This window comes from Besnoitia besnoiti, chromosome III (assembly GCF_002563875.1).
Source record: "Besnoitia besnoiti strain Bb-Ger1 chromosome III, whole genome shotgun sequence".
Classification (NCBI taxonomy): Eukaryota; Apicomplexa; class Conoidasida; order Eucoccidiorida; family Sarcocystidae; genus Besnoitia; species Besnoitia besnoiti.
Genome location: NC_042358.1, coordinates 4,781,787 through 4,793,813, shown reverse-complemented (window position 1 = coordinate 4,793,813; position 12,027 = coordinate 4,781,787). Strand labels below are relative to the sequence as shown.

Here is a 12,027-nt window from a genome sequence, read left to right as displayed (position 1 = left end):
TCAGTGCGGGAGGCCCGCAGCGGCAGCAACAGGCGCTCGAGTAGCTTCTGTTGCAGGGGTAGGGTTTGGGGCCGGTCTAGGCAGTGCGAGTAAGCGCCACAGTCAGACTTCCGCCTGCCAATTTGCGTTTGATACTGAATACGGCGTGGCTGGTACACAGCTCTAACAGTGTTGTTGGGTCCCGGAGCTGCTGGCCCTACAGGCGCCGCAGCCATCCCCTGGGAACGAGCATTGGGCGACTCCCGCAACACAACTGGATCAGGCTCTCATCAGCAGTAGGCTGCTGTAGGCAGCTGTGCCTCGCACGATGACCGAACGCTTCGGCATTTGGCAACATTCCACGGGTCCTCTCTGCGGTTCAACGGAGACGACGGTCCGCTGATTCGCGCTTGCCCTGCCGCAGCCCCCAAGACGCAAGTTTGGAAGATACGTTGTACATGTCCGGAGACGGAAAGGGACTTTTCCGCGGTTATGCCTAAAACAGGGTGAGCTGTTTCCTGTGCGGCGACTACCCTCTTCTTGATGCTTCCTGACGGACACATCGGCCTCGCGCCGACGCAGACAGACAGTATGGCTTTGCTTTCGGGCGTTGCCGTGAGGTACCGTGGAGGGTCGTGCGCTTTCGAAAGCGCCAAAATGTCCACAGTTCATAAGAGCACCTTTGATAAAGACTTATTGTGAGCGGACACTCTGAAGAAATGGTACGGTGCGGATGACGAGTTGGTTCGTTCGAAGCGACACGACACACTCATTCATGTGTGTTACCGCAGGACTCGTTTGCATGCTGTCATCATCACAAGAATTCTCGTAGTTCCGGCTGTGTACCGCTTTTATCTCTGTTGCTTCCCTTATAATTCTTTCAAACGTCTTTTAGTTTTTTTTAGGACTGGGGGAGAACGTCTGTGCGGGCTCTTTTCTCCTTTCTCGTTGATGCACACGCACACGGTCAGGCTTTTCGTCCATCCTTACTCCGGAGCTGGGAGAACGGCCGCGTGCCGCCCGTCCTCTATTGGCGGGTTTCCTGAGTGTTTTGTCCGAGCTGTCCACGTGTTGTGCATCAGTTTCGTCTCTGTGTTGGGCTGCGCTTTCCTCCAAGCTCTTCTGCGGTATCCTCGGCCGTCATTGGCCTTGTGCGCGCTATAGCTTCTGAGCAGAGTTCAGAGCGTGAGTCGCTTTTGACGTCCCTCAACCTTCCGCGCGACCTAGAACGCGTTAGTAGATTGGAAGGTTGGAAGCGTGACAGTCATCCTCACGCAGGCGGAGTCTTCACGAAGTGCATAATCGGCATCTTGTACCGCATGGTAGCCTGTAGGCGGCTCACTGCATTTGAACAAGTGCTTCGCAATGGAGGAGCGGAGGGCAGAGGACCTCGGGGCGGCGACTCTGGGAGAACGGGCACTGGATTGCGACGATGACCGCCAGGAAAGTCCTTCAACCTCGCCCCCTGTGGAGGTGGCGGAGGAGGCTGCCAGTGACGTGGCCAAAATATCGTCCTCTCTGCCCGTCAACGAAAAATACAGGATTCCGAGGCAAAACCGAACGCGATGCCGCATCCATGACCAGGTGAGAACGCGCGACCCAGTTCGTCGACGCGCCCCTCGACGCCGGCCCTGAAACACATTCTCAGCACCGAAAAGCACATCTGAGGGATGTTTGGCCTCTCCGTGGAGGAAACAGTCCCGTTTTCTGTGGGTGGACGCCGCGGGGGGAGTAGGTAACTAACCACCCTCTCTTTTTCTGCGCGCCTCTGTGCTGAAAGTTTTGACCCAGGCACATGTTTGTGCACAGGTATGAATGCGGGTATGCCAGGTAGTCTGCACGCCATTCGGCAAGCTCCTTTTGTTTCGCGTCGCAACTCCTCCATCGTTTCCATCGTGTTTCTTCTCTGTGCGCTTCCTTCGTGTTGTCGCGGTTACTCCCTTGGGCTGTGCAGGAGACCTACGAGCACATGTATTGGCGCAGCTTACACGACGCCGACTCGTTTTGGAGAGAGGTGAGAGCCCAAACCCTAGGAGCGCCGAGATCTTGTATGGTGCGGACGATCTAACACACGTGTGTATCGCGGCCGCGCCAGCCGTACGCCTGAGTGATCTTAATTCACAGGCCCCGAGGGGTAGGTATAACTCCAGCTACAATTTTTCCGCTGTTGCTTGGATGTCTGGTTTAGTTTGTATCTACTTACTACGGCTACGTGCATGTGCATCTCCGTCTAACACGCAGAACGAGTCAGCGTTTTAGGCGAGAAGAGTGCAGGCTGCAGAGCCTACATGCACGCTGACGGCTAAGGGGCATTCGCGAGTTCTACGCAGCCGGATCGTAGCCGCACAGGCGAGACGCGCGTCAACTGCTTTGCTCGCGGTCGTGTGTGTCTTCTGCAGCAAGCGACGGAGATGCTGCGGTGGACTTCGCCCTTCACGAAAGTCTTCCACGGGCGCATGGAAGACGGCAACGTCTCCTGGTTCTTGAACGGGAAACTCAACGTGAGTCGAGGGCGACGGCGGCCACTGCGGCGTCACGAGTCGGCGCTCTCTGCATGCACCTAGCTCGACACACCCCAGGGTGCACATGTCCTGCAACCCGTCTGCGGTGTCTTCTCCGCGCTTGTTGACGCGAAGAAGCCTGGTTCCTGTGTTGGGGACGCAGGTCTGCGACAACTGCGTCGATCGGTGGGCGGAGAAGTTCCCCAACCGCGTCGCGCTCATCTGCGAGGGCGACGACCCCGACCAGAGCCGAACGGTCACCTACCGGAAGCTTCTTCGTAAGGCAAACAGTCTGGCGCGCCGAGTCTCGGCATCAACATGCGCAGCGACCCTAGAGATGCGAACGCACCCGCACGTCCACGTATGATGCATGCACAAACGCATGTGTACGAGACAGGTAGCTAGATAGCTTTAGATAGAGATAGAGATAGACATAGATAGATGTAGATAGACACTCGGTTTTGGCACTCTGAATGGCGGGGAACCAATGCGGGGAGAGGCGTGCCGAGAAGCACGAGGAGCGAACCGCCCGTCTGGCGCGGCCGGCAGTGTGGGGTGGGGTCCTTTCTCGGGGCGTAGAGGAGACTTGTGGGGAGAGGCACAAGGGCGCGGCCCCCATGCAAAGCCCGCCGAGATACGAAGCGCTTCCATCCGCTCACGCGCGTCCTCCTCTCGTCTGCCTCTCGCCTGCGCGTCGGCTTTTCGCAGGCAAAGTCTGCCAGTTCGCCAACATGCTGAAACGACTCGGGGTGCGCAAGGGCGACGTCGTGAGCATCTACCTGCCCATGGGACCCGAAATCGTCTACGCCATGCTCGCGTGTGCGCGTATCGGCGCCATTCACAGGTGAGTTGAGGAAAGAGTTCGTGGAGGGTGCTTCATCCCGTGTTCACCGCTTTCCCTCTACCTGCCTTGCCCCTAATTGAGGCTTCATATCTTGCCCGCTGCCACCGGCGATGAAACACCCGCCCAAGAGGCACACACCGCCGCGGATTTCGCTCGCCTTCGCGTCACCTCGGCTGTCTGCCGCTGCAGAGAAGAGGTCCCCCCTTCTGTCTATGCTTATGACTCGAGCTCACACAGGCGCCAGGGGGCATCACGGGTGCACGCTCGTGAGTAGCGAACCGCCCCCATCGCGTGTGGACCTCGTCTCTCAACTCCTTCGGCCGCTGAGGTTGTCATGGAAGCCACGCGAGCACAGCCACCTTATGCTGGTTTCTAAGTATCTGCGTGCTGACTACGCAGGCAGCTCACCTCGCGCGTGGCTGTACAGGAGGTTCTGCGCGCGCGGTGGCGTCCGGACTGATAGCCTCATGCATCTCGAGAGCAGTGTTTCCTTGTCCTTGTTTCTTCAGCGTCATCTTTGCCGGGTTCGCCGCAAGCAGCCTGGCGGAGAGGATTCAAGACGCCAACAGCCGCCTGGTAGGTTTTGACGCGTTTCGTCCAACTCCTCCGCGCACTCTGCCCCTGCGTCCTCGCGGCTCGAGACGCGATGCTCACCGCGCATGGCAAAAGACGGAAAATTGTGTGCATGTTTTTCATGCCGTGCTTCGGTGCGACTTCCCTGTCTCGCAGGTCATCACAGCTGACCAGAGCTCGCGAGGCGGCAAGACCATCTTCCTGAAAGACATCACCGATGAGGCACTCGAGTCCTGCCCTCAAGTCCAAAATCTCGTCGTCTTCAGATGCAAGGGTAAGAACTTTTTCGGGGTGGGGGCTGCGTCTGCATGGCCTCAGCCAGAAACTGGCTGATGGAGCTCTGCGCGCCAGTACACAAGAAAAACCCTCCGCTGTGAAGGAACCCTCTGCAAGCGAGGGACACGCTGGTAACTCTGGCTGAATCCGTCTGCTGCACGGGATCTGAGCCTTGGCGTTCGAGGCACTTCTTTTCTCGTTGCCGAGCTGCTGAGAAGCGCCTTCACGCCTGGCGTGCATGACGGCTACTTCGCGGCTCGTTTTTTCTTCAGCCGCTGTCCCCGGGGCTCCGTTACCAAGCGCCTTCTTCCTGACAATTTCCGTGGAAGCCTGAGCTTCGCGTGCGTGGTGTTTAGTCGCTACGCATGAAGCAGCCTTGGGTTTCGTAGCTTCATTGCCTCGCCGCCCACCTGCGTGGTGTGCGCACATCCTACGCCTCCTTTCTCGGATTTGCTGTCGGGTCTGCAGGCCAGCCGCTCAAGAACTGGGTCGAGGGCAGAGACATTTGGGGAAACGACTTGATGCCGCAGATGCAGCCCTACTGCCCTCTGGAGGTCATGGATAGCGAGGATCCGCTGTTCATTCTCTACACTTCGGGGTCCACTGGGAAACCCAAGGTAAGTTCTCGCGGGAACAGGACATGCCCACGTTCTCTCGTACGTCCTTCTGGGATGCGGCGTCTAATTCACATCAAGGCTCGCATTCTGCGGTGCGGCAGGGTTGCGCTGTGAGTGAGATCGGGCGCTTGTCGCTGAGTCGTTCTTCTGTCCAGTTTGTTGGGCACGCGTCTCTCTCGTCCGCGTCTGAGGGGGCTGCGTCTATCCGTGTGTCTGCGCCACGTGCCGTTTTTGCCGTGTCGTCACGTTTCCTCGTGTCTTTCCATCTGCATTCCGTCCTCCTTGCGCTGCAGCACGTGGAGTGACACCGCGCGGGTGACTTTACCTGGTTGTTTTTTTTTTCATTTCCTGTTTGCCGCTGGTTCTCCCGTGCCCAGGGCCTGTGCCACAGCACCGCAGGCTACCTGCTCTACGCGGCGCTGACGCACAAGTGCGTCTTCGATTACCACCCCGGAGACATCTTTGCCTGCGTCGCGGACTGCGGCTGGATCACGGGACACTCCTACGTGGTCTACGGGCCTCTCTGCAACGGCGCGACGACGCTGCTTTTCCAATCTATCCCAACCTACCCCGACCCCGGCAGGTGAGAGAGCACTAGGAGGGTGTTCATCGTGTATCGTTATTCTCATATGATACGTAGCTTGCATTTTTAAAAGGGATTCGCGATCCTGAAGTGTATGATTCAGCTCAGTTAAACAAAGGCATTGTAGTTCCTAGAGTACTGAAGATCTTTTTTTGTGCGCGGTGGGGGGCGTCTCGCGGCCCATCGGCGGCTTGGCTTCAACGCTCGCGCGGGTTTGAGTCCTCCTCAGTGTCTATAAGGGCAGCGACCCTCCATCTGAGGATGTGCATTTGCGAGGATACAAGAGTCACGACACTAGGGCTCATAGGAAGACTCACTCACGTGAGTCTGCGGACGCGGTCTACGTCTCAGTCTGCGTTCTGCGTCACGCGTTCCAGCGGTAGTCTTTTGATTACGGAGGCACTGCAAGAAGCTGGGAAGCATTGGAACTCGAATCTTTTTCTTTGTTCAGTCCGACTTTCCTGCTCGAGAGCCGGGCGGGCGCGAGCCTAGCGGCACAGGGCGGGGCGCGCGTTGCTCAAAAGAGAGGGCACTGCCGCCTCTCCACGTAGCCGACTCAATCGCAAGCGGTCTGCTGCTTCGTTCTTTCAGGTACTGGCAGATGATTGAAAAGTGGAAGGCCTCTCAGTTCTACACGGCTCCCACCGCTCTCCGGTAAGCGCCCACCTTCCCCGCCCCCTTCCACTGCCGCCACGCGGCTCCTACCCCCGCGAAAGCTTTTGATGCTGCGTCGCCGCTGCGTGCCGCTCAAAGTGAGCGCCGGCCCTTGCAGGTGGGGGACGGAACAAACCCCCCAGCCTCCGCTTTCCGCGCGGTTGCCGGGGTCGCTTCTCCCGCGCGGCGGCGGCGGCTGCGCCTGTCGTCCCTTCTCGATTAACCCTAAACCCTAAACCGCTGTCTTCCGCCGTCACGAGTTGGGTAGAGTTTTTCTTTTCTCTTCAGGGCGCTGATGCGCTACGGAGACAGCTGGCCAGCCAAGTACGATCTCTCGAGTCTGCGCGTGCTCGGGTCGGTCGGCGAGCCGATCAACCCCGAGGCCTGGCGCTGGTACGCGAGCGTGATTGGTCAGAACCGCTGCTCAGTCGTGGACACGTACTGGCAGACGGAGACTGGCGGCCACGTTTTGACTCCGATCCCCGGCGCGACCGTCACGAAGCCGGGCTCGGCCGCCCTCCCTTTCTTCGGCATCGAACCCGCGGTCCTCGACCCCGTCACGGGCGAAGAGAAGAAGGGGAACAACGTCTGCGGCGTGCTCTGTATCCGCCGACCGTGGCCAGGTGAGTGAGAGAGGACGCAGAGATGGAGCAGAAAGCGAGCCCTGAAAGAGCCGGAGGCAAACGCTGAGTGCGACGACGGCAGAGCACCAGCCCGCGCGCCGCGCCTGCGTTCCGCCTAGAGGACTGAAGAGAGTCTGGATGCCTGTATACGCAGGCGGAGGGGGGTTGGGGAAGGTTTCTGCGCACACACAAGCACGTGCTTTCGCGTTTTTGTCGCTCGGCGCGGCGGGGCTTGACTCCTTTCATTGATCAAGGAGACGACGTGTTGTTCCGCTCTCAGGCGTGGCGCGGACGGTCCACGGCGCCCACATCCGCATGATGAGCACGTACTACTGGCCATACAAGGGCTGCTTCTTCACTGGAGATGGCGTCTTCAGGGATGCTGACGGGTACTACTGGATCACCGGACGGGTCGACGATACTCTGAACGTCTCAGGTAAGTTTGTTCTCGAGGGTCTTGCCGTTTTCTCATGGCCTTTCGGGAACGCCGCCGCGCGCGGTCCCAGTCCAATTTTTTCACTCGTTTGTGCGACTGCTCAGTTCTGAGCGTTGCCGCTCGCATTCCGGGGCCTCGAGAGCGGGAATGCGAGGGTGAGCTGCGTGGCGCTGTGTGACTCGCCGTCCGAACAGCGAGCCACGTTCTAGCTCTTCTGCGTCTTCTGAGTCTCGCATCCGTTGCTGCTTTTCTTTTTGCAGGCCACCGTCTGACGACAGCGGAGATCGAGCACGCGCTTGTGCAGCACGAGGATGTCGCTGAGGCGGCGGTCGTCGGCGTGCCGCACGAGGTCAAGGGGTCAGGCATCTTTTGCTTCACCGTTCTCAAGGTGCGTCGAGTTTCCTGTCGGGGGACGCGGGCGACGAAATGCGCAGATTGCTTCAACGCACAAGTCACGTCGAAAGGCGCGGAAAGGTCCTGCCTCCGGCTTCGGTAAAAAGCGCGTCCCCGTGCCCCCCCCCCCGACCGCACCGCCCGTCTGAAGCTTCGCAAGTCCTCGCGTCCCAGCCTTTTCGTGGCTGTTCATGTTGTGCGTCGATTCGTCTCTGCTGCGACCAGGAATCGGTCCCGGAGCGGCCGCAGCTGGAGGACGAGCTGAAGCGCGTGGTGAGGAAGCACATCGGCCCTATCGCGACGCCTGACTACATCGTGATTGCCAAAGGTACGTGCGCCCAGACGAAGCGAGGCGCGTCGCTGCTGTGTAGGTCCCTCCTGCACTCCCGTGTGACGAACGAAGCCCGGGAGAAGGCTGCAGTCGTGCCTATGCATTTTTTTACGTTTTCTGCCTTCTTCCATCGGGCGCCGAGAGCTGGGAGGGGCCGAGCCCCTAGGCCTCACCGGCGGCGTGTGTTTCGGCGAGCGCGCCGCCGGGGTCGTCCTTCGGCATCTTTCTGTCTTCCACGCGTCCTGGCACTGTGCGGCGTCTGTGGTTCCCGTGCGCAGATCTCCCCAAGACGAAGAGCGGGAAAATTATGCGACGTCTTCTTCGCAAAATTGCAGCCCTCGAGACTGACGAGTTCGGGGATACGAGCACGCTTGTGAATCCCGCATGTCTCCACGTCCTGATTGAAGACGCGAAGCGCGTGCGCGCTGGGCCTGCGCCCGCGAAGAATGCCGACGACTCTCAGGCCGTGAAGGCATAAAAAGCTTCGCGACGTGCGACCCAAACCCGCTCTAAGTAAAGACGAGGACCCGCGACAGGGGAGGGAGAAGACCGCCCGGATGCGTGGAAGGCTGTCCGCCCGCCCCAAGCAACTGGCGGAGTAGGATTCTCTTTCGCGTCGCTGTGTGCAGCGAGGTCTCAGGATCTCCAGTTCGCTGGATATTCTCGCATTTGAGACATGTGCCGATTCTCGATGCTTTAGGGACGTGCGGCTCGTCTGAGCGATTTTTGGCGACTCTCGGAGAAAGGAGAGGAAGCGGCGAAGACGACCGAGGGGTAGGGGGAGACGGCGACAGATAGTCTGCGCGAGATGCAGGTGGAAAACGAACTGGTGTGTGCAGGGGGTCGAGAGCCGCGAGACCGGCGTGGAGAACACTCTTGCGCAGGGATTTTAGATGCAGGACGCCTTTTTTTTATATGTGTATATGTTTGTGTGTACCCCTCCGTATGCATGCATTTATATCCCGCGTTAGTGCACAATACTTTCTGCTTGGAACGCGTGCGCGTCCGTGCAGATGGCGTCGGTAGGGTCGCTCTAGGGCGGAGGCCGAGCACAGTTTTGTTTTTATCACTAGTTGTGGAGCGGCCGTGTCTTCACGGTGGAGGAGAGCAACCAGGTGGCGGTGGGCAGCGAGGCTCTTGTGTTCTTGTGAGCAAGTCGAATATGAGAGCTTGTCCTGCCTCTCCCACATTTGCCTCCCGGGGTGTTTCCACCGCCTGGCCTCCGGCCGCCGCGTCCATGCGTGACTCGGAGGGGAACGTGTGCGTAATTTGTATTTTTATTCATGCTAAACCTTCACGCAACGCTCGCCAATTTGTTCAGGGTCTCATGCACACAGAAAAGAGAACGCAGAAAGGAGACAGGGCCAGAACGCTGTCCTATCATGGCTCTGCTGGGCCCTGCTCCTCATGGGTATTTGATTACTTAACGAACCGGCGCGGGCACATGCACAGGATAATTACTTGAAGCATATGATAATACGTGGATCGCTTAACGACGAAAGCAGGCCGGTGTTTGCGTGCTGCGTCAGACGGGCTGTCCGTCTGCAAACGAATGCCCATTTTTGCCATTTCTCTGCAGCCTCATCCTCGCTAGTGCTGCGCCAGCAGGTAGTGCGACCTATTTATGGCTCTAGTACGCCATGTATCGTTTAAGGCCTAGTTTTTATTCGGCGCTGAAAAGAAAGGTGCCGCCCAGTTCGTCACTGGCGGCTCGCTCCACAACTACAGTTGGGGGTTGCGAGTGCTGTAGAGACATAGTCTCTCTGTACTCCTCGTGTGTCGGCGCGTCTCTCCGGCCCGCAAGAAGCAGAAAAACGAGTCGGAGACCAGTTTTTGCCTCGCGTTTTCTCTAGTAGTCCTTACTTTAGAGATGGTATCATGGAGGCTGTTGGTGCCGCGTGCGGAGTGCTCAGGTTCGTATTAACGCGATGCACGAACCCTTTCCAGGCATATCCGAGTCAGCCTTTTTTCTCACTCGTATTTATGCAGTCGTGAATGCAGAGAAGAACTGCACGATGGGCGGTCAGATATCGCGTGATGCCGAGAGTGCAACGTTCTCCCACGGCAACTGTGGAGACTAAGAAGGCTGCTTGAGGGCTGGAGGCAATAAAACACATCTGCCTCTTACCCTCTGGTGGTGCGGCAACGTAAGGGGAGTGAGTGTCCCTCGTTGACAGTGAGTGATCGATGTTGCAGACAACAGCGCACCTCGTGGTTGTCGTTCCCACTGAGCTCGGGAGAGTCCACTGCTCGCACAGACGCGCATCCTATCCAGCTCTGGAGCCAAGTGCAGCAGACAAAAGCCCGAGACAGCCTGCTGCTGTCGAAGGTATAGGATCTCTCAACGCCATCCCGACAGTTTATGGACTCTGCCTCATTCGCGGATACGGAAACGAACGGAATCATCCACAAAGTGAGGAGGGCTTGCGTCGCCCATCTTAAAGTAATCTCGCGTTCCGCTTGCCGTCCACGGGCATGAGGAGCCGGCCTGCTGCACGGGAAGTGCACGAACAGTGGAGGAAGGGATTGCACGGACTTCTTCACTTACGAGAAAGACTGACTGAAACCAAGGATCTAGTTAGAACCAAGGTTTCTGTCAAGTCTTTGAAGAGAAAGCAGATGACCTGCACTCGAGGTGGCAACTCGATATCACATACTGACTACGAATGCATGCTAATTGGCGGTATGCCGTTCCAGGTAACCATGCGTGGTAACACCGAACATGATGCACAAAGCTGTCGAGCTTCCTGACACACTTGAGCTCGTTTAACAGAAGCATATTCCAACTCTCCATCAAGAGAGAGGTGCATCCCGCCCGGTGAGTCGTATTCTATCCGCAACTGCTTAGACACAGTGCAGCTGGGCTTTCGTCGCGTGTATAGTCTTATGACCCCTTTTGGAACCAGAAAACGACTGCAGCGTCTTTCCGACCAACAGGGAACCCGTGTCACTCCCGTTCGCAGTGCGTCCTCTCTTGTCTCTGTAGCAAGCATTGAAGCGGCTGATGACTCCAAGAGAGATTCTCAACTCGGCGTCTGCTGCTCCTCTACGCAGCGGCCCTCAACGGTTCCGCCGCTGTCACTTATGTCACACGGTACTTCCGCTCGCTCGCTAGACGAAATCTGGATGCAATGGGAAGAGAAGGCCTCGCCTTTTCGCTTGCCTAGCTCTGTGCTGTGCCTTCGCTCTTCGAGGGTCACCGTGCACTGGGTTACCCACGCGGCTGGAGAGACGAGGCACCAAGTGCTACGAGACGTAAGTAGTGTTAGCGGTCAGAGAGGGAGAGCTACGGGCCCTGCAGAAAGCATATGTGAGAGCTCATTCTTGTGAAACACAGAAAAGAACTGACGCGCGTGTCTGAGCATACGGGCGGATGCGCTCGATTCGACGCAGTTTTTCCTGGCTCATCTCTGTGGCCTCGACGCCGCCCCAAAAATCAGAGCTTCGACTGCACGGGAAAAGGGGAAGACGCAGATGACGAAGAAAGGACGTCAAGGCTGGAAAGAGATATACACTGCGGAATAAATTCTCCCTCGCGGCCATTGCTGCGCTTCTCAGCTGACTGTCGGGCGCTATGCGGGTTTTATGCGCGCAGCTAGCTAGTCCGTGGCACGGCGCTGAACCTGCAGCCCTAGCTTTTCCGTCCCCTCCATAACAGCCACAGCTGACCCGCGCATGCTCCTTGCTCTGGAGAACCAGGAAAGAGGCACGGAGAGCAGAGGAGAACATAGTGCCGAGCTGGCCTTCGAACATCTCATAAAAGACCCAAGCGACACGCATGTTTCTGCGAACGGCAGAAAGCCCTTCGTGACGCTTCGCCTGCGCTTTTATGTGCGCCGAAGGTCCCCTCTGGACGGCCGCGCGCCTGACGACAACTGGATGGCGCTTTTCTCAGGAGACTGCGCAACTTCGGTTCGGAAAGCAACGGATCGAGTGAGGTTGAGCTTCCCAACTGCAAGAAACAAAATTGAATCCGTGCTAAGCTTTGTTTTACTTCTTCGGTCCGAAAGGGGCCGTTTTCCAGCAGGGAGTGCGTTCCTGGGGCTGCGGGTGTAGCTCGCCGGAGAATGTTCTCGGGGACCGATCCTGCCGAAACCTCGTCGACAAGATTCTATCCTGCGACCTCTTTCTCGCTCCAGCAATTGGGCAGCGGAACCTCCATTTATGTGTTGAGGGCACTGAGTGCTTTCAGCGTGGAGATTTAGAACCCTGGGTGC

The 12,027-nt window shown here is 58.0% G+C and overlaps 1 protein-coding gene across 1 annotated transcript; it reads left to right on the top strand.

Annotated features, from left to right (window-relative positions):
* Positions 1-1,344: 1,344 nt before the first annotated feature.
* BESB_049520 (putative Acetyl-coenzyme A synthetase 2) lies at positions 1,345-8,288 on the top strand (the record flags this gene model as incomplete). The annotated part of the gene is made up of 15 exons (XM_029363403.1): positions 1,345-1,563; positions 1,934-1,993; positions 2,379-2,480; positions 2,644-2,758; positions 3,189-3,324; positions 3,834-3,900; positions 4,054-4,171; positions 4,642-4,790; positions 5,168-5,373; positions 5,965-6,027; positions 6,316-6,650; positions 6,931-7,086; positions 7,347-7,474; positions 7,705-7,807; positions 8,089-8,288. The coding sequence occupies 15 exons, from the start codon at positions 1,345-1,347 to the stop codon at positions 8,286-8,288; spliced, it is 2,157 nt and encodes a 718-aa protein (XP_029220769.1).
* Between the last annotated feature and the right edge of the window lie 3,739 nt (positions 8,289-12,027).